The sequence below is a fragment of the Mustela lutreola genome, chromosome 9 (genome assembly GCF_030435805.1).
Source record: "Mustela lutreola isolate mMusLut2 chromosome 9, mMusLut2.pri, whole genome shotgun sequence".
In the NCBI taxonomy this organism is placed as follows: Eukaryota; Metazoa; Chordata; class Mammalia; order Carnivora; family Mustelidae; genus Mustela; species Mustela lutreola.
In genome coordinates, this window is record NC_081298.1 from 124,754,143 (window position 1) to 124,782,111 (window position 27,969).

Here is a 27,969-nt window from a genome sequence, read left to right on the forward strand (position 1 = left end):
CTTGGGCCAGTGGGTGAGGATGTAGTCTGAAGTGTAGTGGAACTGGTCACTGTGACAAAAGTAGGTGACACCATTTTGACCGCAAAGCTACACTCTGTCCTGGCAAACGACTGCCACCAACGCCCTTAAGATGTTCCTTTTCCCAGCCCCTCCCCAACCGAGTTTCACATGGAACCACTTCTCAGTGATGCACAGGGTCACAGCCACACGAGGACACCTCTGGAAATCATCAGTCACAGCTGTCACTTGAGCATCACAGACAACTCAGGAAGGGTTCCACCAGATACCCTGACCCGTGTGTCCTAGGAATATCCTCTCCTGTCACACACCAGTCCTTCACACACTGGCTATACCCTCTCAAGGCCATCTTGTCTCTCTGGATACAGCATCCCATAGGCCTACTGTCACCGGCACCTCATACACAAGGCCACAGCCAGGAGTCAAGGTCGCACCAACAGCTACACTTTGTCTTGTCCTGCACATCTGGGGGCCAGCAGGCAGGGGCACAGGCGGCACCCGCACAGTTAGACCTGCTTCTCATGAACACCAGCGTCACCATCTGCCTCTTCGTCTGTGTGTCTCTAAATGTCCGTCTCTGTCTCTCAGATCACGGAGACGCAGACACGCACACACACACACACACACACACACACACACACACACGCTCGCACACGCGCGGGGACCGCAGGGAGGAAGCTCGGCGGGGCCCGCGGGGGGCTGCGGAGGGCGGCGGCCCTGCCCCCGGCCGCGGGCGGCTGCGGACTCTGCCCGGGCCAGGGCGGCGTCCGGCCGGAGGGCGACGTGGAGCGGCCACGTGGAGCGGCCCGGGGGAGGGCCCGGCGGGGAGCCGAGGAGCGGCCGCCGCACAGCCTCTAGCCGCCGCGAAGCCGGAGCCCAGCCCTCGCCGCGCTCGCCGCAGGTGGGTCCGCGCTCCGCTCCCCCTGGCTGCGGGACACCGGGCTGGGCGGGCTGGGGGCCGCCGCCGCCGCCACCAAAGCCGGCGGGGGACGCGCGGGTCGCAGGGCGGGACCGCGGGGCCGGGGCGCCCTCCCGGCCTCTGGGTCCCCAGGCTGCAGGCGCAGCCCCTCTGCGTCCCCCCTGCGGCGCGGACGGGGTTGGAGCGGCGGATCCCGCCTCGGGGCACTTCCCGGGAGGAGGTCCGGAGAGCAGGTAGAGGAAGATTCGCTGGAAAGCGAATCCCGAGCTCCCTAGGTGTGATGGTGGGGTTCCGCGGTTCCCTCCCGTGTCTCCTTTGTCGCTCTGACATCCTGGGAGGGGGGTTGGGGGCTGGCAGGAGTTTCATCGTCTCATTTGGCAGATGAAGAAAAGGGCGGGGGGCTGGAGAGGCGCCCCAGGTTATCACCCAGCTGGAAGCGGCGAGGTGAAGGCCGGCTGTCAGGTGTGGGGCCTTTTTGGCTGTAGAACCGCTCTGTGTTCTTTGGTGGGGGGCGTGTCCTGGGAGGGACAGGGGCACCGGAGGGACAAGTCAAGTGTTAGGATTCAGTTCAAAATAACTTTCGGACAGTTAGACTCAGCCAGAAAACCGAAAGGATGCCCTATGAGGGGCTGGACTCCTGACCTGGAAGTCAGGCGAGGGCTGATGGCCATTGACAGGGATGCTGTGGAAGAAAGTTTTGCCCTGGATGGAAGCTATCCACGATCAAAGGCTCCTGCCACATCCTAGATTCTCTGCAAATACTCAGGTGCCGCTCATTTACCCTGCATTGTCCCGTTGCTTCTTCCCCAAGCTGTTACAAGGCAGGTACCGTTACCCTAGGCTCAGAGAGGTTAAGTCACTCGCCTGAATCACACTGTCAGGACCCAGAGACAGGACTTGATCTCAGGTCTGACTCCAAGGCTGGGCTCTCCTCACCTGTGCTGGTGCAAAGGCCTGAAAAAATGTGAAGCCTGAGAGTCATTGTGGATGTGAGTGTGTGCATGTGCGTGTGTGTGAAGGACGTGTATAACTACGGAGCTACGTCACGACCGTTAACCAAGAGCTGTGGCTTTCAGGTGGTTGTGAGGGTAAATCACATTTATGTGCTCTATAGTGGTAGGGAGTGATTAGGAACACCGTTGACAGGCGGTGGTTCAAGAAAGGCTTTTTTTCCGTTGCTTATAGAAGTTTTTATCAATGCTGAGAAATGTCTTCAGCGTGAACAAATCACATTACACCAACCTCATGACATATTACTTGAGGTACCTTAGCTTGACTTCCTTTAAACAACAGAGGTGGGCCATGCAGTTATTTAAGCTTGTGACTTGAGCTATAACCAGAATGCTCGGGTTGTCAGGAGAGCCCAGGGCGTTCCAGGTAGAGGGTGGAACAGCTTGGGCAAAAGCACTGGAAGGTGAAATCGAGAAGCACTTGTGTGTTGGGGGGCAAGGGGGCTCCAGTAGCCCTTCTTTTTTTTTTTTTTAAGATTTTATTTATTTATTTGACAGACAGAGATCACAAGCAGGTAGAGAGGCAGGCAGAGAGAGAGAGAGAGAGAGGAGGAAGCAGGCTCCCTGCTGAGCAGAGAGCCCGATGTGGGACTCGATCCCAGGACACTGAGATCATGACCTGAGGGGAAGGCAGAGGCTTAACCCTCTGAGCCACCCAGGTGCCCCTCTAGTAGCCCTTCTGTTTGAAGCCGAGTGTTGGTGTAATGGAGCACTGGAAGATGAATATAAAATGCTGACCTGACAGCTGATTGCAGAAGGCCTTGAACGCCAAGGTGAGGACTGTGGACTGTAACAGAAATAGGGAGCCTTTGAAGATTTTGGAGCAGGGGCGTTCTAGCTAAGGAAGATTAATGTGATGTGGATATGGAGGGTTCTTTTTTTTTTTTTTTAAGATTTTATTTATTTATTTGACAGAGAGAGATCACAAGTAGGCAGAGAGGCAGGCAGAGAGAGGGAGGGAAGCAGGCTCCCTGGTGAGCAGAGAGCCCGATGAGGGGCTCGAACCCAGGACCCTGGGATCATGACCTGAGCCAAAAGCAGGGGCTTTAACCTACTGAGCCACCCAGGCACCCCCCACTTTTTTTGTTTAGATTTATGTATTTGAGAGAGAGAGAGAGAGAGAGTGTGTGTGTGTGTGTGTGTGTACAGGGGGAGGATCAGAGGAAGAGTGAAAAAGAGAATCTCAACCAGGCTCCTTGCTCAGGACATGGGGCTTGGTCTCTCCACCCCGAGATCACGACCTGAGCCAAAATCCAGAGTCAGATGTTTAACTCACTGAGCTACCCTCCCTGGAGGGTTCCTTAAATGGAGAAGATACTGGAGGCAAGGGCAAGAGAGAGGCTACTACATTAATTTGTTACACACTCCCTATCCATTGTAACTGGGAGAGGAGAGTACTGTGATCATCTCTGTGCAGATAAGGTAACTGAAGTTCAGTGAGGATAATTAATTCACCCAAGGTCGCAGGGACAGCCTGTGGTGGGGGCTGGTCCCAAAGTTCTGTTCTCAGTCCACTACACAAAAAAACCCTTTTTTTTTTTTTTTTTTTAAAGGTTTTACTTATTTATTTGACAGAGAGAGAGATCACAAGTAGGCAGAGAGGCAGGCAGAGAGGGAGTGAGGGGGGGGGTTGCAGGCTCCCTGCTGAGCAGAGAGCCCGATGTGGGGCTCCATCCCAGGGTCCTGGGATCATGACCTGAGCCGAAGGCAGAGGCTTAACCCACTGAGCCACCCAGGTGCCCCCTGAATGGTTACATGCATGAAATGGATGCATAGGACCAAGAGGAGGAGAATAATAGTAATTCATGAGGGCAGGGTTCAGGACCAGATACGTAATTTCAGGGCCCAGGGCAAAAACAAGAGTAAGAATTTCAGGATGGTGGGCACCTGGCTGGTGACTCCTGATATCAAGGACATGAGTTCAAGCCCCACACTGTGGGTGTACTTATTTAAAATAATAATAACAATAATAATAATTTCAATATGGAGTCCACAGAGCATTATGCTAAAGCCAAGGGCCGCTCTGAGAGGTGGGCCCCGTGTGACCACAGGTCACACACAGTCCTAATTACTAAGACAACTTAAACTACCTCACAACTTAGTGGCTGGAAGCCAGAACGTTGACCTTGGTCCTAAGCGTGCAGTCTGTGCCTGGTTGTGGAAACCAGCCTATGTCTGCTCATTCCGTGTGGACTGGGGCACCTTGAAAGCTGGGAGTGGGAATCACCTGAAGGTTTGCCCTCTCACCGGGATGGGCTCGGGCTGGGGAGACTAGAGCAGCCGAGGGCCGGATCGGCTGCAGCTCCTCAGGCCTCTGCGTTTTCCCCACACAGTCTTTCCAGCGTGGCGGCTTCGGGGACGCCAGACTTCTTCCGTGGCGGCTCAGGGCTCCGCAGGGGCCTATGTGCGTGTGAGGAGACAGAGGGAGAGTGGAGCAGAACCAGGTACAAGCTATGGCACCTTTTATGACCCTCACCTTTGTTTCAGCTGTTCGTTCGAAGTGAGTGGTTAAGTCCAGATCGTATGTAAGGAAAGGCAAATCAGACTTGGTCGTTTGTGGGAAGGCGGGGCAAGGAATTTGCAGACCTGTTTTGCAAACCAGAACATTTGACCTAAGGAGGGAGTAGATTAGTGGAATCTGAGGGGTGCTTCCCCTTTATGCCTGAATTGCTTCCACCGGATGGTCCTCTTTTAAAAGGCAATGCTAGTGCCTGAGAAGCCCGGATAATAGGTTTTGACAGCTCTGAGGGATTTAAATGACTTCAATGCCTCCTGTAGGCCCAGGTCCTGGCAGTAACCAGATGGGATGGGGGTGCAGGAAACAATCTGAGGGCATCCAGGTGGGGAGACCAGGAGGGTGTGTGTGTGTGTGAAGCCACTGCAGAGCTGGCCAGGGAAACTTCTGGAGGGAAACGGGCGTTTGTGTACAAGCAGGCACTGTGCAAAATGTGTAGGATGTGTACAACCAGGTGTCACTGAACTCTTACCGCACCCCATGAGGGGGGCTCTTGTCTGCCTCACGTAGATGAACAGCCTAAAACACAGAAGCCTCGTGGTTCCAGGGCCAGGCCTGGGGTTCAGGCCATCTGAGGTTGGGGCCCATACCCTTCCCCTCTAGACTGTGTGACCTCTTCCTCAGTAACTCTGTTTGGGTGTCTTTCCCTCAATCACTGTCTAACATCTGTATCTTTTCTTTCTTATATATTTGCAAGCTTTAAGAAACAAAAAGGAGAAGTAATTCTACTTTATCATCTCACTTGTAAGATAGTGCCTCACACACAGTGGGTGCTTAATAAATAGTAAAGCAGCAAATAAACTTTATCTTCGTTCTACCAACTTATATTTCTATTTGCCTTCCCTGGAGATGCTCACCCTCTTGGTCTTCGGCCACAAAGGTCTTTGACATCTGTTGTGACCCAGGCTGTCTTCTGCGGTATCTAGTCCCAGGGTCTCTATTTGCCAGCATTCTCCTGGCCAGCTCCTGGCCAGCTGGCCTTCTCAGCCATTATGTGCTTCTTCTTCTATCTTAGATACCAGAACCCTCAGCTGAGCCCAGCCTCCACTGCCCCGCCTCCCAAGAAACCCAGCAGCACTGCACATAAAGAACCAGGGCCCTCTGCCCCATTGACCTGTACCCTCTTGCAGCCACTGCTTCCAGAATGCTCAGGCACCCCGTGGGCTGGACCTTCTCCCTGATCCTCCTGGCTCAGGCGCAGGTGTCTCAGTCTTGCATCTCCTCTCAGTCCCCAGGGGCTTTCTCTTGAGACTTCTGGCTTTCACCTCCTTGAGGTAGGCTGTGGGGAGCTCCCCCTCCCAAGAACCGAGGTAGTTTTGAACCCTACTTACACTCCCCTAGTCCTCTCTCACTTGTCCTGTTGTACTTGACTTATGGTGTCTTTCGTGATACAGAAGTTTAAGCCTTTGATATTTTCACATCTGTTTTTTCCTTTAAAAATTACAAATTTGCAATATCATTTTTTTAAAAGATTTTATTTATTTATTTGACAGACAGAGACGATAGGTAGGCAGAGAGAGACAGGCAGGGAGAGAGGAAGGGAAGCAGGCCCCCTGCCAAACAGAGAGCCTGATGTGGGGCTCGATCCCAGGACCCTGGGATCACAACCTGAGCTGAAGGCAGAGGCTTTAACCCACTGAGCCACCCAGGTGCCCCTGCAATATCATTTTTAAAAAAATTATTTGAGAGAGAGCAGAGAGAGAAGCAGACTCCCCACGGAGCTCAGAGCCTAATGCAGGGGGGTGGGGCAGGCCCTCCTCCCAATCCCAGGTCCTGAGACCCTGACCTGAGCTGAAACCAAGAGTCAGGTGCACAACCTACTGAGACACCCAGGGGCTCTGCAATATTTATCATTTTTAATTGCTCCATCCTTTAATATGCCTTGCTTAGCCATTGCCTAAATGTTAGCCATTCAGGTTGATTATGTTTCTTTCACTAATATGAATGGTATGGTTATAAATATCTTTATAATTCTTTTTCCATTTGAGTTCCTCCCTCTGTAATCCTCAGGATGGTATCACTGGGTCAGTTTCATGGCAATTACCACACATTTCCAGGTTGCTCTCTAGAAAGTGTCAGGTTTGTAGTCCCTCAAACAACAGAGGCTAATCCTCACTGATTCAATTTCTTTTTTTTTTTTTAAAGATTTTATTTATTTATTTGACAGATGGAGATCACAAGTAGGCAGAGAATCAGGCAGAGAGAGAGGACGAAGCAGGCTCCCTGCTGAGCAGAGAGTCAATCCCAGGACCCTGGGATCATGACCTGAACTGAAGGCAGAGGCTTTAACTGAGCCACCCAGGTGCTCCTCATTTCTTTAAGTTTATTCTGTCTTATTAGCTTATTGAGTTGGAAGCTTAACTCACAAACTTTTAGCTCTTTCTTCTATTAGATGCTTTTAAGTCAATCCACTTTCCCTCTGATACTGCTCTGTCTACCCATCTTGTTTTCACGCATATTTTCCCAGTATTATCCAACTCTAAGTATTTAAGTTTCCATTATGATTTTCTTCTCTGATCCACATGTAAGCATGCCTTTTAAATTTCTATATATGTGAGATTTTTTGCATCATTTTGTTGTTGGTTTCTATGTAATTACATGTTAGTCATATAATATAGCGTGAGACAGATTCTTTGTTATTCACTGAGCCATGTGCTCTGGCCCATTATTTGTCAGTTTTTATAAATATTCCACATGTATTGAGAAGAATATGTACTTGCTAGGGGACTGGTCTCTCATTTGTTCATTAGCTCAGGCATATTAAGTTTTTTATTCAACCTTCTACATTCTTACTCATTTTTAGTCTGGTTAATGTTTCAAATACTGGATGATGTCTATTAAATTCTCCCACCATGATGGCAGATTCGACTTTTCTCCTTGTAGTTCTGCTAGGTTTTTTTTTTTTTTTTTTAAGATTTTAATTTTTTAGAGCAGTTTTAGGTTCACAGCAAAGTTGAGCGGGAGGTACAGAGATTTCCTGTACACCTCTGTGCTCCCCTCTACATGCACTGCTCCCCCACAATCAACATCCCAGGCCAGACTGTGCATTCCAGACAACTGGAGGAACCCACACTGACACATCATCACTCAAAGTCCATAGTTTACATCAGGGTTCATTCTAGAACATTCTGTGGGTTTGGACAATTGTATAATGACATGTCTTGTCATTGTAGTATCATAGAGAGTAGTTTCACTGCCCTGAAATCTTCCGTGCTCCACCTCTTCATCCTTCCACCCCAACCCATAGCAACCACTATTTTGACGGCCTCCACAGTTTTGCCTTTTCCAGAATGTCTTACCGTCGAAATCATACAGTGCATAGCCTTTTCAGATTGGCTTCTTTCACTTAGTGGTATTGATTTAAATTCCTCTAGGGCTTTCCATGGCTTGCTAGTTCTTTTTTTTTTTTTTTTTTTAAAGAGTTTATTTATTTGAGAGAGAGGGAGCATGAGTAGGGAGAGGGAGAAGCAGACTCCCCACTGATCAGGAAGCCCAATGTGGGGCTCGATCCCAGGACCTGGAGATCATAATCTGAGCCGAAGGCAGGCGCTTTAACCAACTGAGCCACCCAGCGCCCCAATAGCTCATTTCTCTTAAGCACTAACTAGTATTCCATTGTCTGGGTATACCACACTTCCTTCCTCTCTGTCTCTCTCTCTCTTTCTTAAGATTTTATTTATTTATTTGACCGAGAGAGATAGTAAGAGAGGGAACACAAACAGGGGGAGTGGGAGAGGAAAAAGCAGGCTCCCTGCTGAGCAGAGAGCCTGATGTGGGGCTCGATCCCAGGACCCTGGGATCATGACCTGAGCCGAAGGCAGAGGCTTAACCCACTGAGCCACCCAGGCACCCCGGTAATTTCTATTTCTTAACCGATGAATTTAAAGAATTTATAGTTATGACCACCGATAAAATTAGATCTATTTTTACCATTTAATTTATATATTTTTTGCCTTACTTTTTCATTTTTAAAGTTTCTCTATTCTCTTTTACTGCCTTCCTTTGAAATGATTTTTTTTTTTTTAAATTCCATTCATGGGGTGCCTGGGTGGCTCAGTCATTAAGCATCTACCTTTGGCTCAGGTCATGATCCCGGGGTCCTGGGATGGAGCCCTACATCAGGCTCCCTGTTCAACAGGAAGCCTGCTTCTCCCTCTCCGACTCCCCCTGCTTGTGTTCCCTCTCCTTGTTGTCTCTCTCTCTGTCAAATAAATAAATAAAATATTAAAAAATAACCCTGCTTTAATAAAAAATAAAAAATTCCATTCATTTTTTTCTCTGCTGGTTTGAGGTCATATATTCTATTTCTTCCATTTCTGTTTTTTTAGTGGTTCTCCTTAAGACCTTTCCGTGCATATTTAACAAAGTTGCTCAATATGTCTACTCTCTTCCCAAACAACCATCCTCACCATACATCTTTTTTTTTTTTTTTTAACTTACTTATTTGACAGAGAGAGAGAGAGATGACAAGCAGGCAGAGAGGCAGGCAGAGAGAGAGTGGGAAGCAGGCTCCCTGCTGAGCTGCGTGCTTGATCCCAGGACCCTGGGACCATGACCCGAGCTGAAGGTAGAGGCTTTAACTCATTGAGCCACCGAGGCACCCCCTCACCTTACATCTTCATGTTGTCCAATATTGCAGTTTAGTTCACCTTTTTTTGGTCCCTATATTAATGTAATTATCAGTCTGTGTTTGTTTCTGTTTTCCCAAATACTTTCTAATTTTTTTCTGCTCACCATTTTTCCTTGCATTTCAAACCCTTCTGGGATCATTTTCCTTTTTCCTGCAGTAAATCCCTTAGAATTTTCTTTAATGGAGGAATGTTGGTGGCAAATTCTCTAATTTGTTATTAAAATTGTTTTTGTTTCACCTCATTTTTGGAAGATAATTTTGCTGAGACGAGAATTCTAGAATGACAGTTCTCCCCCATGCCCCCCACACTCCCCCTTCTCAATGTGTTAAAATACTGTACTACTGTAACCTGGTATCACTGTTGCTGTTGAGAAATCAACTATCAGTCTAATCGTCCTTTTGGGGATTTGTCTTTTCCTTCTGACTGCCTTTAAGACCTTCTCTTTTTCTTGGTATCATATAGTTTCAGAATAGCTCTGGATGTGTATCCTATTTATTTAGCTTTCCTTGGATTGTTGGGCTTCCTGGATTCAAGTATTGTGTTTTTGCAGGAGATTGGGGAAAATCTCAGCTGTTATATCTTAGGACACTGCTTTGATCCCAGTTCTCCTTCATTTTCCATGCCACTTAACCCATGTTTTATATTTTCTGTCTCTGGCTCAATGAGCTACCTCCTGGATAATTTGTTCATTCTCACATCGTCTAACTTACTCATTATTACTAACTTACTCAAAATTAATCTTTTTGTTATATTTGTGGAAGTTATATTTGGTTCTTCTTCAAATCTTCTTGGTCATTTTTATGCTCATACTCTTTTCCCGTAGTTTCAAGCTTCTCTTTAATTTCTCGAAACAAATTAGATATACTTCATGTTCTTGGTATGATAATTCCAGTGTCGTCCTTTTGCAAGTCTGGGTTCACCCTCTATTGGTTAGCTGGCTCTCACTCACAGTGTCTTATTTCCTTGTGTGTTTGTGACTTTCTGGCTGTGAGGTCATGCTCCATGACCCTTTACCAATGGAATTACTTTGGGGCCTGAATTGGAATTGTGTTTCTCGGACAAGATGTGTATTTTCCTTTACTACTTGACTGGAGGTACTCTCAACCAGGTACCACTTAAAATGCAAGCAATGTGCTTTGGCTTTTTTTTTTTTTTTCCTAAGATTTTATTTATTTATCAGAGGGGGGGCAGAGACCAAGCGCAGGCAGACAGAATGGCAGGCAGAGGCAGAGGGAGAAGCAGACTCCCTGCTGAGAAGGAGCCCGATGTGGGACTCGATCCCAGGACACTGGGATCATGACCTGAGCCAAAGGCAGCTGCTTACCAGCTGCTTAACCAACTGAGCCACCCAGGCGTCCCTGTGCTTTGGCTTTTGAACCACAGCAGTAGCTTAGTTCAGGCCTTGGACCCACATTAGAGCAGGCTTGTTACAAATGCTCAGGGAAGACTTTATCCCTTCTACCCAGCACCAAGGTCAAGACAGACAAGATTTATGCTGCCCTCCCTTCTTTGTGGCACATTTACTTTTTGTCCACAAAAAGTATGGATTGAGTAGGACTGTTTGAATCCCAGCTCTAGGTTGGGAATCTGCTATTAGTATCCTCCCACTGGGTGGGTCCAACCTTTATCTCTGGGCTCTTCTACTGCACCAGCCACTCCAGCTGATAGTGCAAATTGACAGCCAAAGTCTACTTCAAGCTCACTGGATAATTTGACAGCCAAAGTCTACTTCAAGCTCACTCCCCCCCACCCAGGGTTACCGTTGCCCTGTGCTTTCTGTTTCACTGTACTCAGAATTTCTTACTTTCTTGCCAACTCAATGCATTTGTAAAGATACTTTCTATTTTTAGCCAGCTTTGGGATGACTTTCATTGGGACAGTTCCTATCATACTCCCCAGACATGGAGGTTTGGATATTTTTCTAGACAACCCTTTCAGAGAGATGTGTCCATGGCAGTTGGGGTTAGGGTTAACCTAACCCTAGTCTAATCCTAACCTAACCTGTAGGCTCCCTGCAGAGCAGGGGAAGCCTGTTATGGGACTTGATTCCAGGATTCCCGGATCACGACCCAAGCCGAAGGCAGAGACCTAACCAACTAAGCCACTCAGGCATCATGGCAGTTTTTATTTTAGAAAATCTAAAGCTGGGGTTTGGATTAACCTAACCCTAACCCTAACCCTGAGGGCCCCCAGCTGATGATACGGAGATCTCAGTTCCAGCTCCCTCCCTCAGATTGGCCCATGACTTGTTTTCTCTCTTGGTTGCAACATCTGGAGCTCAAGGATCTGTTTTGCAGCCAATGTTCATGAACACCTTTAGGGAACTGTGGTCTCAGCACCCATTTAGCTGCTGTGGATTATGGACACTAATCAACTATATAGACTCATGATATCTGTTGGGTCTACGTATATGCAGAGAAAACTAAAGACAGTTTCTGTGACTCTTGGTAGCTTCACCTTCTTGTATACTTCCATATTTGGTTGTTTATTCCTCAAGGTGGCTCTGCATAGCTATAGGCAGCCTCCCACATGCATCTTCCCATGGGCAAGGCCATGTCCCTGTCCTTCCCCACCTCTCTGAGGCATTGGAATCCAGCCTTTCCGTGCTTCTGCACCTTGTTAGAGCTACAGAGCTCTTTGAGAATCTGATGAAACTGACAGGATTTCCCCAGGAGAATTCTGTGCCAGCTGTTATGTCAGGGACCATGACCGTGGTTCCTGATCCTCTGCACCTGAGGATTTGTCTTCCTAGAGATGGGGGTGTGGTCTCAGGCCTCAGCTATGGTAGGTGTGTGCTTCCTTGGGAATTAGTAGGATCCGTACACCTACCTGGGACTAGTCAGTAAGCTTCATGCTCTGTACTTCTGACTGATCCTTTCTCTCTTTGACTCTTTTCATATAACCAAGAGCTTGTGTTGCCAGTGGGCCTGCACAATGAAGGTCTAAGGGGGAGCTTTTGTTTTTTCTTTTCTACTGGGATTTCCTAAGAGAAAAGAATAGGTCCTGAGGCCACCGTTGGCTTGACTCTGGTTTGTTTCAACCCTTACCTGAGTTTACATCTGTTTCAAGGAGTCTGAGCCTTTACTGATTTATTCTTGGGTGAGTTTTAATAAATACAGGCTAATAATCTGCCTCTGCATAAATCTTGGTCTTTTTGTGACCCTCTGCATTTCTGATCTGGCCTTTTTCTTAAGGTCTCTGAGCTAGTTTCCATTTGCAAAGTGAGGAACTGGACTGGAGTAGATGTACTTGAATTGTACTTCTCTGAGCACCTCTGGCTGGGGGGGGTGTGTGTGTGGAAGGATGGGGTTGGGGGATGGGCCGGGCACCACAGAGTGGGGGATGGGTGTGGGGAGGGACTCCTGTCCCCAGAGCTGCTTCTGCCACAGCGGATCTGCTTTCCATGCTTTAGACACTGGGTCCAGAGTAAAATTTGTTTCCGGCAGATTCCACAGGGGATGGCTGATGTCTGTGTGGGCCTCCTCCCTGAGCAGGAAGGAGTCCTGTCACCTGGCTGCGGGTGGAGGCAAAGAGAACAGCAGCTCCTGTCTAACCCTCCTGTCCCCTCACTCTGTGGCAGACATCCCTTCCCCTTGACTCCCTAACTCTGTTCCTAGTTCCAGTTCCTGCAAGGATGTTGTTACCTTTGGCAACGAGAATGTTAGTGCTGCTGCTGCCCCTTTGTCAGGCGGCTCCCAAGGACGGAACCGTGAGGTAATGGGCTCCAGAAGGCAGGGCCACAGGCTGGGATACAGGGAGTCTGGAGAGTCTGAGGGTGCGGTGGGCCCCTCTGGGAGGCAGGAGCCTGGGGTGTATGCTCCTGGAGCTCTGTATCGCACCCTTCCCCTGACCTCTGCCTATAGGAAAGCCCTTCGCAGAGCGGGCAACGGGACACCTTTGCTGGGATCAGTTCCTCTGGGATCCTGGGCCTCAGTTCTAAGGGAGTGTGAGGCTTGGGGAAGGAGCTGTGGGTCGTCTGGGATCTGGGGCTTCAGTTCCGACAGGGTATGAGGCTTGGGGAAGCAGCTGTGGCCCGGGAAGGGGCTGCGCTCCTCTTCTCCAGACCTTCTGTGAGAATAAGAGATCGTTAGCAGATCTGTTCTGTGTGCTCATCTGCCTCGAGGCTCCGGTGTGAAGACCACACTGGGTATGTGGGGTGCGAGGGGAGGGACAGAGACAGAGCAGCAAGTCTGGCAGCAGGGACAGAGGCTGCCGCAGCGGCTCCTGCAATCTAGCCTTGCAGGTCTGGACTGATTTGGGTCAAACAGGCAGCCCTGTCCAGAACTGGGAGCAAACCTTGGGCTTTACGGACTGAGAAAAAGAGCCTGAGCAGATGGAAACTCCAGAACCATCATGCATACCCTCAGCATGTGTCGTGGAGCAGATCCGGTCTGTGGAAACCAGGGCAGTGCCTCCGGGCCGAGTCAGAGGCCTGCCCCGTGGCCCGGGCCCCAGAGCTGAAGGGTGGCCATGATCCCTGCTATCTGGACACCCACTCACTGTTTTCTTGGGTCTCCAACTTGTATCTACTAGGTGTGTCCTCATCTGGCCTCTAACCAGACACTTTATTTGGGTTTTCCCTTAACGTCTAAGTTAGGAATCTGTAAAAACAGCCCAAGGGAGTGTGGTTCTGCTTCTGAGACCAGAAGGGTCTCCGCCCCACAAGGTTTTTGCAGAATTTCAGAGAACAACGCCCTTTGGGTCTGGGGAGAGAACTCTGCCAGGAACTTGAGGGTGGGCGGCTGGTAGGCCGGATCCTCAGGGAGGCTCTTTGCAGGCCTGGCCCTTCTCTCTCTCCTCCAGGCTGGACCCTGAGGTGCAGCAGCAGCCCCTGTCCAACCCCTTCCAGCCAGGCCAGGAGCAGCTTCAGTGAGTGGGCTGGGCCGGGGGTGGGGGCTGGGGGTAGGGGTAGGCCTGGGTCTGCACACTGGCCCGTGGGGCTGACTTTCCCTGTTTCTGGCAGGCTTCTGCAGAACTACCTACAGGGACTGGAGAGGATGGAAAAGGAGCCCGAACACATGACCCGGGAGCAGGGTGAGGGGCTGGGCACTGGGGCCAGCGGGCAGGGGCTCCGGGGCAGCACACCCAAGACTGACCCTGGGCCATCAGTCACTCCCTGCCTGTTCCTGATGTCTCTTCTCATCCGGCTTTTCCTCCTTAGTTCTCCTCTACCTCTTTGCCCTCCACGACTATGACCAGAGTGGACAGCTGGATGGCCTGGAGCTGTTGTCCATGTTGACCGCAGCTCTGGCACCTGGAGCTGCTGATTTTCCCATCGCCAACCCGGTAAGCCCTGCTGGCTGGTGGAGGGGGAGGGCTTCTCTCACGAAGGAGACTCAGCTGCTTGGGGCTTCAGTCTTTTTCATCATGACTGTTTTGGGGAATCCACTAGGAAAGAAGTGCTCTGAGCCTACCTGGCAGGGAGGTGGGGAGGTGTGGGGAGGGTCAGGGCTCCCGGGAACATGTCTGTTCAGTGTAGCCTGTACGGCAACTGTGTGCTTCCACAGGTGATCCTGGTAGTGGACAAGGTGCTTGAGACTCAGGACCTGAACAGGGATGGGCTCATGTCCCCTGCAGAGCTCATCAACTTCCCAGGAGAGGCCCCAAGGCACACACAGCCCGAAGAGCCCCCGGAGCCACAAGACGTTGGGAGGCAGCCCCCATTAGCTAACAGCCTGCCAGGACAAGAGCTACAGGGAGCCCTGGGTCCCAGAGAAGATGGGGGACAGGTAGAGGCCAGAAGGGAGTCCTCAGAGCCTGTGCAAGAGGCTGGGGAACAGACAGAGGCTGAGAGAGAAGTCCCAGGCCCTGCGGCAGAGGCTACAGGACAGGCAGAGGCCAGGAACACTGTAAAGGATGCAGAGGAGCTTCCAGAGGAAACACTGGAGTCTAAGAACACCCCAAATGAGTTTGAAGTTCATGTTATTCAACTGGAGAATGATGAGATATGAACCTTTGCGATAGAGATCTGCACTCGCAGAAGGCTCAGTACCAGAACATGAGCCCCGAAGAGTGGGGCGTGTAGGCTGGGCCCAGGACCGCCTCTTTGTCCGCTTCCTGGCCCCCAGAGGGGCAGCTCAGGGAGACCTGAAGTTGAGGGCGGCAGCTTTAGGGCCCAGACAACCAATAAAGAACTGATGAATGTATCTGCTTGGGCCATCTACTTCCTGGTGTGGCTGGCCTGGCCTCAGGGACACAGGGGATTGGGGACTGGACAGGCCTCTGGGAGGGGCTTTGGCTTCCCCAGTGGTCCCAGAGGGTGCTGAGACACAGCAGGAGGGCTCAGCCAGCTGCAGACAAGCTGGGGGGGAAAGGGCACCGCCTCTCCCTGGGGCCCAAAGGCTCCTCTTCCCCTTCCTCTGTGGTTCAGACACCCCGGACCCTCCCCTCCCGCAGCCCCACGCCGGTCCTCCCCACCACCCTGTAGGAGCCCTCCCCGGAGTATCAACAAGATCTACCACTTACTGAGAGCCCAGTACACTCCAGGCATCATGCCGGGCATTTTCTATATGAGGAAATGATGAGGAAAATTGAAGAAGACTGAGTCAGTAACGTACCCAAGGAGACAGCATGAATTAAGTGGCGGATTTGAATTCAGGTGTGTCAGACTACAAAGCCCATGGTCTTTAGCACATTCTGGGGCCCCAACTTCCTTAAGAAACTTGGCTCATTCCCAATATGCCCTCAGGCCTGGTCTAGGTCCCAGGCCTAGGACGAGGCACTGCCTTCGGGACAAGGTGGCCCCAAGGGTGGGGCTTCAGGCTCCAGGACAGTCACAAAGGAGATATTTTTGGACCATGAAGCCGCCACCAAACCACAGAGTAGGCTCCCTGCCCACTGGCCTGTCGGGTTGGCTCAGCCATGGGAACAGTCTCAGAGCCACAGCCCAGGGATCCAGAGGAGATTTTCTCATGGCTTGTTAATTTGGAACGGTCCCTGGGTACAGGAGACAAGTGTCCTCCCCAGCCAGGAAGGCCCAGGGTCTCTACCCATGCCCTGTGGCTCCTCTTCCCCAGAACCCGCTGAGTTGGGTCTCCACCGAGGGCGTGGCTGGTGGCAAGTTGGGGGTGCTTCCCCCTGCTCTAGAGCGGGCCGCCCCACTCTGGGCCTCTGCAGGGAGGTTCATTGGAGGAACAGAGAAGAGGGTGAAGGGCTGTAGCATCAAAGCATCTGGCATCCCCAGCCAAGCAGTTTGGACATCAAGGACAGACAGACTGGCGGAAGGAAGTGGGCCCTGGGGTGGGAGGTTTATTTGCTCTGTGGCTCAGCAGAGACACGAGGACACAGGCAGAGCACGCCCCGTCCCCCCACCCTGCCCCGCCCCCCAAGCCTGCATCTGCCCAGGGGGCGTGCTGCGCAGATGCCGGGCTGCCTGGAGCGGGGTAGAAGGCAGTGGTGGCTGGGAAGGCGCCAGCCTCCAAGAAGGGGGTGCTCTGAGCCAGGGCCCCCCGCCCCAGGGCGGTCACACGATGCCGTCAAAGCCCTGCAGGCCACACTTCTTGCCGGCCACCTGGCAGCCGAACCGCAGCGCCTCCTGCATACTGTGCCCTGGAGGGACAGGGGGCTGGCTCAGCCTGGTCCTCTGGGCAGGGGCAGGCATCACCCGGCGCCTCCCATGCGTATACTCACCCTGGGACAGGCTGAAAATGACTGAGGCGTTGAAGGTGTCTCCGGCCCCCAGAGTATCCACCACCCGGGGCGGAGGGAAGGCGTCGGAGTGCAGCAGCCGTCCATCGGGGCCCAGGGCATCGGCGCCCTCCTCAGCCCAGGCGCAGACAAGCACCGCCCTGCAAGACCCTCCACTCAGCTGGGTGGGAGGCCCAGCCCCGGGGCCCAGCCTCGAGTCCCCCCTCAGGGAGGTGCTGCCCCCAGCCCGGGGCCAGACTCCCTCACTCTGCACACCTAGGGCCCCTTCCTGGCTTCCCCCTACTCACCCTTTCCTCACACGCCTGTACAAGCCCCTCAGGGCCTCCCCCGCTGACCGGAACCCCAGGTGCTTGGCCACATCTTTGCTGACAAACACCTGCAAGCAGTGGACGAGAGGCTGACGGTCACCCTAACTTAGCTCGGCTCAGTCACTCACCATCAGTGGCCTAGTGTTGCCCCCGTATTATATGCCGCTCCTCCAACAGGGCCGCCTAAACGTAGGAGCTCCCTGACCCACAGGAATGCGTATTCATACTCGCTCAATATGTACTGGAACACAGCCCGGTAACCGGGCACAGAAGCCCCTGGTTTATTTGGTCTAAGACCAACGAATTACCCTGCAGCTGGAAACCCAAAGCGAGCCTTGAGCGCCATCTTGCGGTGAAAGCCAGCACTGCCGAGTTACACATCCGGCTCTCAGGAGGGGTTTGCTTTGTTTTGTTTTCCGGATAAAACTATTCCCCGGGCGCCTGGGTGGCTCGGTGGGTTAAGCCTCTGACTTTGGCTCGGGTCATGGTCTTGGGTCATGGCTTCAGGGTCCTGGAATCGAGCCCCACGTCGGGCTCTCTGCTCAGCAGGGAGCCTGCTTCCCCCTTTCTCTGCCTGCCTCTTTGCCTCTCTCTGTCAAATAAATCTTTAAAAACAAACAAACAAACAAACAAACAAACAAACAAAAAACTATTCCCTCCCGGTCTGAAATAAAGGGGCAGGGGCTGTAGAGCTCCCTCCACACTAGCTACACGTTAGAATCTCCAGAGTGAGTTTTGCTGAAAGATACTTCAGCCGAGCTGCACCCCTACCACTCAGCTAAAAACCCTGGGTATGGCTCAGGCATCCAAGCCACGGGGGAGGCCCAACCAGCTTGGGCGATGATGCGAGGATTGTCCCGCAGAATTCACTTCCATCCCAGCATTACCCAAATTTACCTTATGCAAGTCCCCCCCACCATCCTCCCTCAACCCTGAGTGGCTCCCACTGCCTGCCACCCACCCCAGAGATGGAGGACACCCCGGAGAACTGTCCTAGTCGCTCATTTGACAGAGGAAAGGGCTGAAGAGGCCGGGAGAGGAGACGCTCCCATGCGGGGTACTCCGTGGGTAGCTATTAGCCCTCTGGCTACTCTCACACCCACTGGGATGCAGAAATTTTGCTCCCTGGCCATCACTGAGGCCTGCAAAGGAGTCCAAAGCTGGGGGCCTGCCTCTTTGACCTCCACCTGCTAATGACACCAAGCCATCCCAGATGTGGTGGGCATTCCCAGTAACCAAAGGAACGGCTGATTCCTTTAAGACCTAAATGAGAGGCACCTGGGCGGCTCAACCACCTGTCTTCAGCTCAGGTCATGATCCCAGGGTCTTGGGGTCAAGCCGTAGGCCAGACTCGCTGCTCCGCGGGGAGTCGGCTTCTCTCTCTCCCTCTGTGCTCTCTCATGTAAACACTTTTTTTTTTTTTTAATCTTAAAAAAATATATAAAAAACCACCCATATGAGCTGGATGTGGCAAGGGAAAGCTGCGTGGGCCACTCACCACATCTCCATAGCCAAACAGTTGGAACAGCTCCTCCCGGGGCTTCTCCACCTCCACAGACACGCGGATCTTCTGGGCCGGAGGCTGCGAGGCGTTGTGCTGTTCTATCCGCCGCAGCATCTTCACCTGCTCCGACGCGTTCCGGCCCTGGGGCGGGGCGGGGCAGGGCGGGTTGGCTCAGGACAAGCAGGGCAGGGCCAGGCCTCTGGCTCCTCCCTCCCTCCCTGCTGGGACTCTGGGTCAGGCGGGATAGGGGCACCCGGAAGCTGGGCAGGAGCTGTATCCTAAGTTTCAAAATTCTAGAGCAGTCATTGACCTTGGAGACCTTATTGACCAGTCCCCTGATTTCACCGAGGAGGAGATAAAGGAATAAAAGACCTTCCTAAAGACACATGGTGAATTAAATGACAAGGCTAGGATTCGAACTCAGGATTTCTCCCAGTGTGGAGGAGGTGGGCAGCCCCTAAGGCAGAAAAGCACGGATCTTGGCCTAGAGCCAGTTTCCTGCTTCTGGTGCCTACATTCTGCTATGTGAACCTGAGTACGGTGCTTTCTGGGCCTTAAAACACAGAGCAAGATGGAGAGGGGATGAGGGGGCTCAGAGTCATTGATCTTGAGGGTACTTCATGGGTCAAAAATACTAAGAAGAAGGTGGAATACATGGAGGGCTGGTGGGTTGAGTCCCTCAAAACACAAGGTAGGGCAGGACTTGCCTCAATGTGGATCCACTTGAACCGGGTCAGGTCAACCTTTTCAAAGTCTGTAGCAGACACATCTGGCAGGTTCCTAAGTCACAGGACAGGAAGGAGAGAGAAAAGGCATGGTGAGGTCGGCCAAGGCCGGGATCTCCAACTGGCTGCCGGGGCCCCCATGCCTGGTGCCGCCTGCAGCATGGCGGGAAGCCGGATCTCCCACAAAGGCATCTGAGGCTCAACTCTGGGACAGGCCCTTTCCAGGCTAACCTCCTGATCACTCCTTGTCCTACTCAGCTCCATCCAGATGGAGGGCTGGAGGCAGTTTGCTGGGGTGCCCTTTGGGTATTAAGTAAGTTGTGAACGCAAATGCAGCATGGGTCAAGATTCAATTGAGTGAGCTTTGGAGACCACATCTCCCAGAATACTCTAAGAGCACCAGGGACTACAATTCCCAGAATTCCCCCCTTGCCAGCGGCACAGTTTAGCTCCCAGCAGTGGCCCCAACAGGGTTCTAGGTCTGGCAGCTCCATGTTGCAACCCTGAGGTCAAGGCTGGTGCTTGAGGACTAGTCTAGGTTTGGCTGACTTAGATTTGGAGATCCAGGAAGGGTCAGCCTTGACCAGAGACCTACCCCAAACTATGCCCTCCCCTCTACATTCTGCAGCTGAATCCATCTAATTAACTAGGTGTGTACCTGGGCCTTTTGGAGGCTGCTTGCCCATTGGTAAGTGGTCCAAACCCTCCAGCCTGCTGCAGCTGGAGGTAATGTGTGTGGATATCCCTGCACCGAGGCCAGTGGGCAACAAATGTTTCCCCTCTGAGCTCCTCTCCTCTTCCTGTGAATACCCACATGGTGTCCTTGATCAAAATTGCAGATTGTTGCTTAATGGGCAGATGACTAGGGCTGCCAAGGAGAAGGTCATTGCCAGCACATATGCCCACTCACTTATACACTGGGACACAGGGAGCCCAGAGACCACTGGCCATAAAGCTTGTTCTAATATAGCTACCCCCTCTCCCCCAGATCCAGGAGTCATGTTAGGCATGTAGGGACACCCTGAACCCCAGGACTGCTGGGTGTGGACCATCTTAGTCCTAACATAGTATCTGGCACACACTAGGTTCTTAGGAAACCTAACGTGTGGGATTCTTCAGGAGAGAATCTGGGACAGATGAAAAGGATCTGGGTCCACAGGGCCTCTCCCTGGTAGCTTGGGACTTTAAAGGGGATCCTTGCCTCCTAGTTAACATAGCATCTGATGGCCCTGGTCTACCAACCCAATGATGCCCTTCCCTCTGCTTCAGTGATGGCGTGAATTGTGTGTGGCTTTTGGCCTGGCTTCACTATGCAGGGAACTTTGTGGTGGACCCATCTCTTCTGAACACCCAAACCCATCTCCTTGGTGCCATGCTGCAGGCTGGCAACTCTGGGGGCTGAGCCCAGAAATTCCAGTGGGTCCCCATCAGGGCTTAAGATGGGTGGAATCCCATCTCCCACCATCCCTCTGTCCTCAGAATAATTCCCCCCCCACCCACTCCCGGGCTGCTGATTGGCCAATTATGAAAAATCACACCATGAATTATGTTTTGCACAGGCTTGCCTGCCCATCCTTGGTGTTGACCAAGGCCAAGTCATCAGAGCAAAGCACATCTCTTCCCACCTCACTTCTCCCCTAATTGAAAACAATTGAGAAATCACTGAACAGGTTGGCTTGGGGACGATTTCTGGTACAAAGAGAGAGGCGGCTTGCCGGGATGCCCCGGTGGCAAGTGAGGGAACTGATTGGTGGGCCGTGCCAGGGCGAGGCCAGGGGGCCTTACGTGTCGTAGAGCACAATGGTGCGGGAGCCATTGGAGTTGTTGACGATGCAGCAAGAGCACGGGGTTTCCCCTCTGCTCTGCCAGGCCACCTGGGACACATCCACGCCCCGCTGCCTGAAGTCAGCCACCAGGAAGCTTGGGGTGGAGCCCGAGTCAGGGGAAGGGCAAGGAGACACCGATTAGAGCCTATAAGTGGCCTGGACCTCCTGCAGGGATGGGGAGGGGGTGCTGGAGCACGTGGGCCTCTGAGAGAAGGATCCTGTTCTGAGAGTTAGTGACGGCGACAGCGGCGGCTGGCAAGGCGCAGACTGGCATACAAACCTGTAGGCATGCAGGATGGTGCGGCTACCAGTGGCCTCGCTGATGATGACCGTGGAGATGGGGACAGAGCCCGTGGTCTGAGAGACTGTGTAGCGGAGGTCCACAGAATAGCGGCGGAGGTCATCCAGGACAAAACTGCCAGGATGGAGCAACCCGGGGTGGGGGGGAGGTGCGGCTCGACAAAGGTTTGGGGACTGGAGGGTCGGTGGCAGGACCGCTGGGGACCCTGGAGGCAAGCGGAGGGGGCCAGGAGGGACTGGAAACCACCATGCCACCCCAGGCTGTGCAAGGGGGCAGGAAAGGCAGGGGCGCATAGCCTGGAACTCAGTGAGAAAAACACCGAGGGACGTTCTTCTAGAGCCTGATTGGAGTAAACTCCAACCCCGCACCTGTCCCTTTGGTCTGACTCAAGCCAGAAAGGATGTGCTGAAGTCCGTGGAACTGGATGGGGTGGATCTGGGGCCTAGAGCATGTGTGCCCTGTTTGAACAAAGCAGGCGAGGGCACCGTGGCCAGTTTCATGCAAAGCCTCGGCAGAATTAATAATTACCGAGGTGGTACTTTGCCCCCCAGCTGCCCTCTACACACTCATCCTCTCCGTGCTCTTCTCTGAAGGCCCCTGCCATGCTGTGATTCCACACCCGCCTCCGTGATGCCCAGCCAGGAAGCGATGCTGCCTTGGGGAGCCCACCCACAGCCCTCTCCCCTCGCTGCGCGGTGAGCCCTCCAGGCAGAGAGCTGGCTCCCACGGCCTAATGCTCCACACAGTGGAGCCCCTGGTGCGGGACTCTTACCCCAAGGATCTCCTCCGATCAGTGGGAGCAGGAGGTGGCCCCTCGGGGAGACTGCACCCACAGAACAAGGGGGCCAGGCCCACGTTTCCTGGCCCTCTCTGGACACAGTATCCTGGGACCACTAGTCCAGCCACCATCCTGACCTTTCTCACTAATGGCCGGACCCCGCTTTGGCAACACCAAAGCCGGACAATACAGACCAAATTGGGACCAGCTCGGGGTATCACTCCTCATCTCACCCCTCAAGGTTCCTTTAAATAGGAACTTCCCCAAAGCACACCAACTACGGTTTGGTTTTCCAAATGCCTTTTTGCACATACAGTGCCTGGCACGTGGTAGGGGCTCATTCAATGTTTTGAGAATCCGGAGGGGCCCACCTCCCAGCATTATGGTTCCATAACGGGGAGTCCACGACCCTGAGTGAGAGCCATGCAAAACTCAGGTTTTGCCTCTTGCTGGGAAGGAAGACAGCCACTGAAGAAAGTTAACAAGTGACCAGCCCTTCTGTCCCACCTCACAGGAAAGGCCCTTGTCTCCCGATCTCTTTCGTGCCCCTTCACCAAGAAAGGGAATCTGACTGCAGCTCAGGGGGCTAGGCTTGGGCAGCAGCCCCCCCTGAAACCAGGGTTCAAAGGGCTGAGCTTCACAGGCCAGCAAGCTGGCAGCCTGCTCTAGTGCCCACAGTGCGCAAAGTGTGGGCCTCACCTCCTGATAAGCATTTGCTGAACTGGCAGTGCCAGGGGTCAAAGGGCTCTTGGGTCCTGGCAGCAGCCAACACAGAGAAAGCGTGGGGGCCTCACAGCTAGTGAGCGGAGGCCTGGGTCTGGGCCCAGCGTTAGCATGTGGCTTCAGGGTGTCCTCGGGCAGGGTGCTCTTGTGGCTTCAGTGAACAACAAGGACACAAGCACTGGCCCTGCCCTCCCAACGGGGAAAGGAACTGTGGGCCTGAACCCTAGGACCACGGAGGCTGGACATCCCCGGGGGAGGATGGGTACGGCACGTCCCTGACTGCCTTCTGCCGCAAGCATAGCCAGGACCACGGGGGATGGAGAGGGGCAAAGTCATATCCAGTGCAGAGTCTGTTGGAAGCAAGGAAGGAAGAGGTGGGAAGCTGAGCAGGCTCTGGAGAGGGGCGGAGGCAACAGGCTGTGGAAAGGACAGCTTTAACAGAGAGCATTAACACCTGAGCCGCAGATAAGCCACGCCGGTCTAGGATGCTGGTACTCTACTCCGCCCCTCCCGCTCTGGATCCAGAGTTACCCCACACCCTATTTCTTCCAGCCTGCCCTCCACCCCAAGCCCCCCCTCCCGTGGGTCAAGACTTCCTTCTGGGCCCCGCACCCTGCGGGCAGGCCTTCCTGCTCCCTCCTCCACTCACTCAGCAACGTGGCCCGGGGCCAGCGAGCCCATGAAGGCACAGGGGGCTCCGAGGAGGGACAGGACAGTGCAGGAATTGGATGCATTCCCTCCGCGCTGCCATCTTTGGGACAAGCACCTGCAAAACAAGCACCTGTGCAGAAATGCCCTGCTGAGCATGAGGACACTTTCTGGAAAGCTCTTCTCAGCCTGGACTCTGGGAGGAAGGGTCATAACTCAGGGGTCTGGCTGAGCTCCAGGTGGTGGCTCCTGAGAGTCCCCAGATCCTGGGGAGCCCAGGACCTTGGGACAGGTGGGGCTGAAATGCCTGGGCAGGTCTGGGTTCTCACTTGGGCTTGCTCTTCTGGGAGGCACAGGAGTCCAGAAGGTGAGCCAGGTGGGCTGGGCACGAGAGAGAGAGAGAGAGAGAGAGAGAGAAAGAAAGAGAGAGAGGCGCCCTGCAGCTCCGGCAGGCTGGGGCCAGGTGAAGCAAAGCTGGCCACAGTGCCCTGGGTAGGACCCATGACATGCCTGAGCTGGGAGCTCTCTCTCAGAAAGCATCTCGCCCAGCCTTCTCATTTTCACGCACTCCGGTCCATCACAAAGGAGGGCTCCAGTAGGGTGACTCCGTTCTCCCTTACGATGACCAGCCTCTCCCAGAGGCACAGAGCTGCCGTACCTTCAGCCCCGACTGCTGGAGAGCTCCAAGTTCCTCCTCTCACAGCTGTCAGATCGGCTCCCGGCTCCCCTCCGGGGAGCCCGCTTTGAAAACTCAGGTTAAAATAAGTAAGACCAGGAGCAAAACTGGATATTGAGATCATTTAAGTGGGGGGTGTGGAGGGAAGGGGGAAGCTGACTTATGTAAGAATGTCAAAAGTTAAAGAGATTATTGGATGAAGACCAGTTTTTCTCCATTTTTTGGTTTCTCCTTCCTTTCAGCTTTATTGAACTATACTTGTCACATAACATTCTGTAAATTGAAGATACACAGCTTGATCTGAAACGGGGATATTGCAAAATGATCACCACAGTAAGGTTCGTTAACACGCCATCCCATCACATGGTTGCCTTCTTTCCTTTAGTCTTTCTCTGTCTTGACTGAAAATCTAACTCAAGGTGTACGCGGACACTGCTTGGAGGCTGCACCCGCAGGGCGTTGAGGTTACCAACAACAAAACTATGACTTTGGCACATCGAAGCACTATCATGATGTCTCCCTGTGCACCCACAATCCTGTGGAGTCAACAGTGCCCGGCTGCTGGTTCTGTTCTTCCAAAGAGAACACCGTGGCCAGTTCCCATAAGAACCACTTATCAAGGGGTGCCTGGGTGTCTTAGTGGATTAAGCTGCTGCCTTCGGCTCAGGTCATGATCTCAGTGTCCTGGGATCAAGCCCTGCATCAGGCTCTTTGCTCAGCAGGGAGCCTGCTTCTCTCTCTCTCTCTCTCTGCCTGACTCTCTGCCTACTTGTGATCTCTCTGTCAAATAAATAAATAAAATCTTTAAAAAAAAAAAAAAAGAACCACTTATCAAGAGAAATTCACGAAGCAGAATTTTGGGGCTAAGTTATCCTGACACAAAGACTTAATCCCGAAGTTCCCTTTGGTCTTGGGAAAAGGGGTCCATGACCTCACTGGGAAGGATACTAATTTGTAAAGGGACAAACATTTCATGAGCTAGGAGCTTTAGAGAAATTTTCATGCAGATTAGAACAGGGGAGCTTCGTGGGACGTGACTGACTCTCGGGATCACATCCATAGTCAGGGACGGAGCGGCCATCCAAATCCAGTGGCCTGACTCCACAATCACAGCCATGCGCTGTGTTGTGTAGTTGTGAATAGAACGTCCTTAGCCCCCAGCTTGGATGAGGTTTCGAAGAAAGGGCCTGCAATTTTACTTTGTGGAAAGCCTTCAGCGTCACACTGATACCCAACTTCCTGTGCAGAAATGCCCTGCGGAGCATGAGGACACTTTCTGGAAAGCTCTTCTCAGCCTGGACTCTGGGAGGAAGGGTCATAACTCAGGGGTCTGGCTGAGTTCCAGGTGGTGGCTCCTGAGAGTCCCCAGATCCTGGGGAGCCCAGGACCTTGGGACAGGTGGGGCTGAAATGCCTGGGCAGGTCTGGGTTCTCACTTGGGCTTGCTCTTCTGGGAGGCACAGGAGTCCAGAAGGTGAGCCAGGTGGGCTGGGCACGAGAGAGAGAGAGAGAGAGAGAAAGAAAGAGAGAGAGGTGCCCTAAGGACAACCACACCATTCTGCAGAGAAGAGCCATGGGTCTGGGGCAGGGGGCATTGAGGTCTCTTTAGAGATGCCCCAATGGCCACCTTCAGAATGAGCCCATCCTGGTGGGAGCTGGCAGGATCTCCTTATCCTAGCCTCTCCAGGTAAGTAAGCTCAAAGGGAATGGGACTGCAGCTGTCTTTGAAAGTGACACTCCACGCCGGGTCTTCCCGGGGCACAACAGTCCTTGGGAGGACCTGCCGCCTTGGAACCCACACTGTTCTCTTGAGAGGAGGCCGAACCCCTCACTGTGCCTGCATCCTGCGGCCGGCTGGCTTGACCTACCTAGGTCTGCAGAGCAGCCGACCCCTGTACTCCTCCCCCACTGTCCCTGCCCCCCTGGCAAGGGCTCTAAGCTCTGGCAAACAGAGCAGCCCAAAGCAAAGCGTCAATTCCATGAGATGGGCAACAGCGAAGGGAGAGGGAGCTCAGGAGATGACAGACGGCTGGAGCACTAGATCCCTATGAACTGTAGTTACTGCTCTGCCACTCATTAACTAAGTGGCCTTACAATAATTATTTAATTTCTCCACAGAGGTAGCTGCTTCCTCATCTGTAAGAAGACGATTTGAGTGATCCTTACACATTTCCCATGGGCTGCTGTACGGAAAGTGTGTGACCGTGCTGGGTGGACTCAGAGCTTGCAGACTACCAGGGTCTCTCTCTCCTCAATTAAAAGAGGGAGAACTGGATATTCATGGCGATGAGTGCTAGAGTGTCCTGAGTTCAACCTTGAACTAGCCTTTTATCCAGTTCTTGGCAGCGAAAGCTGAGAGCCAAGCAGCCATTGTCGGGATTCGAAGCACTAGACAGCACCAAGGGAAAGACCTGGATTCCGCCCCAGAGAAATGCTCTTCTGGGATTACGGTGTAATGGTGAGGTTCTTATTAAGAGTAAATACAAGGGCCAACGAGTGACTCTTTGACTTCTACAAGACAACCAAAAAAGATGTTGTTCACTGATTTTGTAAAAAGGACTTCTGGTAAACTCTTGGAATTTAGCACCAGGGAAACGTTGGTCATGGCACAGGAACAGGCTCTATCCATAACCCACAGAAGTTCTAAATTTGCCTCTAGTGCCAGCAAGCCCTGAAGCTAGAGTGAAGTTCAACACCATGGTTTGAGGTGTCCCTGCACTCTATCTGTGCATACTTAACATTGTAAGCTACCTCAAAATTTATTTAAGAAACAGATGAGATATACGTAGTAGATAAATTAGAAGTGACCACTGGTGAGAGACAGGTGCGCCGGTCTTCTGGTCCTGCCCCTTATTAGTTACATGCCCTTGGATAAATCACTTCATCTCAAAGGAGCTTCTAAACTCGGATAATGATTCCTGAGACGGAAACTGGCCAGCACAGTGCTATCCAAAGCCTGGGTCTTACTATGACGGGCCTCAATTTTTTCCCCAGGTCCTCTGAGGCGGAGGGCACGGGATACCAGCTCCCGAGGCTGGCCTCGGCCCCGCAGACCTGGGGTTGGGGTCTTGGCTACAGGGCTCAAACGCGGGGCTGCAGCAGCCCCAGGAGTCTCCGAGGGGCCCGGGCGCCCCTACCTGCTGTCCGTGTCCTCCTCCGGGTACTTGTCCACTACATTGATGACGTCCAGCACCACCAGCCCCACGCACAGGATCTGCTTGTCTTCCATGAGGCTGCGCCCGGAGCTTTCTGCCCGCCTGGCTGACGGGGTTCCTCCTGGGCTCTGCCTCTTATCCCAGAGGATTGCGTCCCAGCTCCTGGGGTTGCCTTGGCTCCTCCTCTGCGTCCCGAGCTCCTCCCCCAGGGAGCCTGCTGCAGCCTCCCGCAGGGAAAGAAAGGAGCAGGGCCCTTGCTCCTCACGCCCACGGATTCAAGCGGGCCTGGGAGCGCAGACCCCGAGGTCTTGGTCCCCAGCTTCCCCTTAGCAGGTGGCGTGGCCCAGCAGATGGCAAAGCCTCCCACTTCTCGGCCTCAGTGTCCTCACTTGTCAGACAGGCTCGGAGCTAATGCAAACCTCTCTAAAGCGCAGCTAGGCCATCTCCTGAATGCAAAAAAAGGGCAGTACTAAGGCACCCCCCTGCCCCTCCCTCTCCTGCACGGGTGCCTCGCACTCCAGGCCCTAGACCCACAGACCTGAGCCGGGCCTCGCAGCCGCGGCCGGACCCTTTCAGCCCCAGCCGT

The 27,969-nt window shown here is 52.9% G+C and overlaps 2 protein-coding genes across 17 annotated transcripts; one reads left to right on the forward strand and one right to left on the reverse strand.

Annotated features, from left to right (window-relative positions):
• Nucleotides 1–524: 524 nt before the first annotated feature.
• CGREF1 (cell growth regulator with EF-hand domain 1) lies at nucleotides 525–15,239 on the forward strand. Of its 6 annotated transcripts, none has more exons than XM_059132370.1 (7): nucleotides 850–919; nucleotides 4,281–4,391; nucleotides 12,711–12,807; nucleotides 13,897–13,962; nucleotides 14,057–14,127; nucleotides 14,255–14,379; nucleotides 14,601–15,239. In XM_059132370.1, exons 3-7 carry the CDS (start codon nucleotides 12,728–12,730, stop codon nucleotides 15,042–15,044), a joined length of 786 nt encoding a protein of 261 aa, XP_058988353.1. In that variant the 5' UTR covers nucleotides 850–919; nucleotides 4,281–4,391; nucleotides 12,711–12,727; the 3' UTR covers nucleotides 15,045–15,239. The 6 variants fall into 6 exon arrangements, with proteins under 6 accessions (XP_058988351.1, XP_058988352.1, XP_058988356.1 ...); XM_059132372.1 differs by lacking the exon at nucleotides 850–919 and adding an exon at nucleotides 932–1,170; XM_059132369.1 differs by lacking the exon at nucleotides 4,281–4,391 and having other exon boundaries at nucleotides 787–919.
• KHK (ketohexokinase) lies at nucleotides 12,917–27,969 on the reverse strand. 11 transcript variants are annotated; one of them, XM_059132356.1, is made up of 10 exons: nucleotides 27,366–27,969; nucleotides 23,555–23,686; nucleotides 21,384–21,518; nucleotides 21,063–21,197; nucleotides 19,260–19,332; nucleotides 18,547–18,693; nucleotides 17,028–17,116; nucleotides 16,723–16,880; nucleotides 15,559–15,598; nucleotides 12,923–13,161 (listed from the first exon to the last, which is right to left on the reverse strand). In XM_059132356.1, the coding sequence occupies exons 1-10, from the start codon at nucleotides 27,455–27,457 to the stop codon at nucleotides 12,951–12,953; spliced, it is 1,212 nt and encodes a 403-aa protein (XP_058988339.1). In that variant the 5' UTR covers nucleotides 27,458–27,969; the 3' UTR covers nucleotides 12,923–12,950. The 11 variants fall into 11 exon arrangements, with proteins under 11 accessions (XP_058988342.1, XP_058988339.1, XP_058988346.1 ...); XM_059132357.1 differs by having other exon boundaries at nucleotides 12,936–13,161; nucleotides 23,555–23,671; nucleotides 27,366–27,963; XM_059132362.1 differs by lacking the exon at nucleotides 12,923–13,161 and adding an exon at nucleotides 14,999–15,180 and having other exon boundaries at nucleotides 27,366–27,964.

Coding starts and splice junctions, on each gene's coding strand:
- CGREF1 (XM_059132368.1), top strand. CDS start 540: ATGAACACCAGCGTCACCATCTGCCTCTTCGTCTGTGTGTCTCTAAAT. Junction 13,963..14,056: donor CCAGGCCAGGAGCAGCTTCA/GTGAGTGGGCTG, acceptor TGTTTCTGGCAG/GCTTCTGCAGAACTACCTAC. Junction 14,128..14,254: donor ACACATGACCCGGGAGCAGG/GTGAGGGGCTGG, acceptor TTTCCTCCTTAG/TTCTCCTCTACCTCTTTGCC.
- KHK (XM_059132356.1), bottom strand. CDS start 27,457: ATGGAAGACAAGCAGATCCTGTGCGTGGGGCTGGTGGTGCTGGACGTC. Junction 23,687..27,365: donor GAGGAGGACACGGACAGCAG/GTAGGGGCGCCC, acceptor ATTTCTGCACAG/GTGCTTGTTTTGCAGGTGCT. Junction 18,694..19,259: donor TCAAGTGGATCCACATTGAG/GCAAGTCCTGCC, acceptor GCCCCGCCCCAG/GGCCGGAACGCGTCGGAGCA.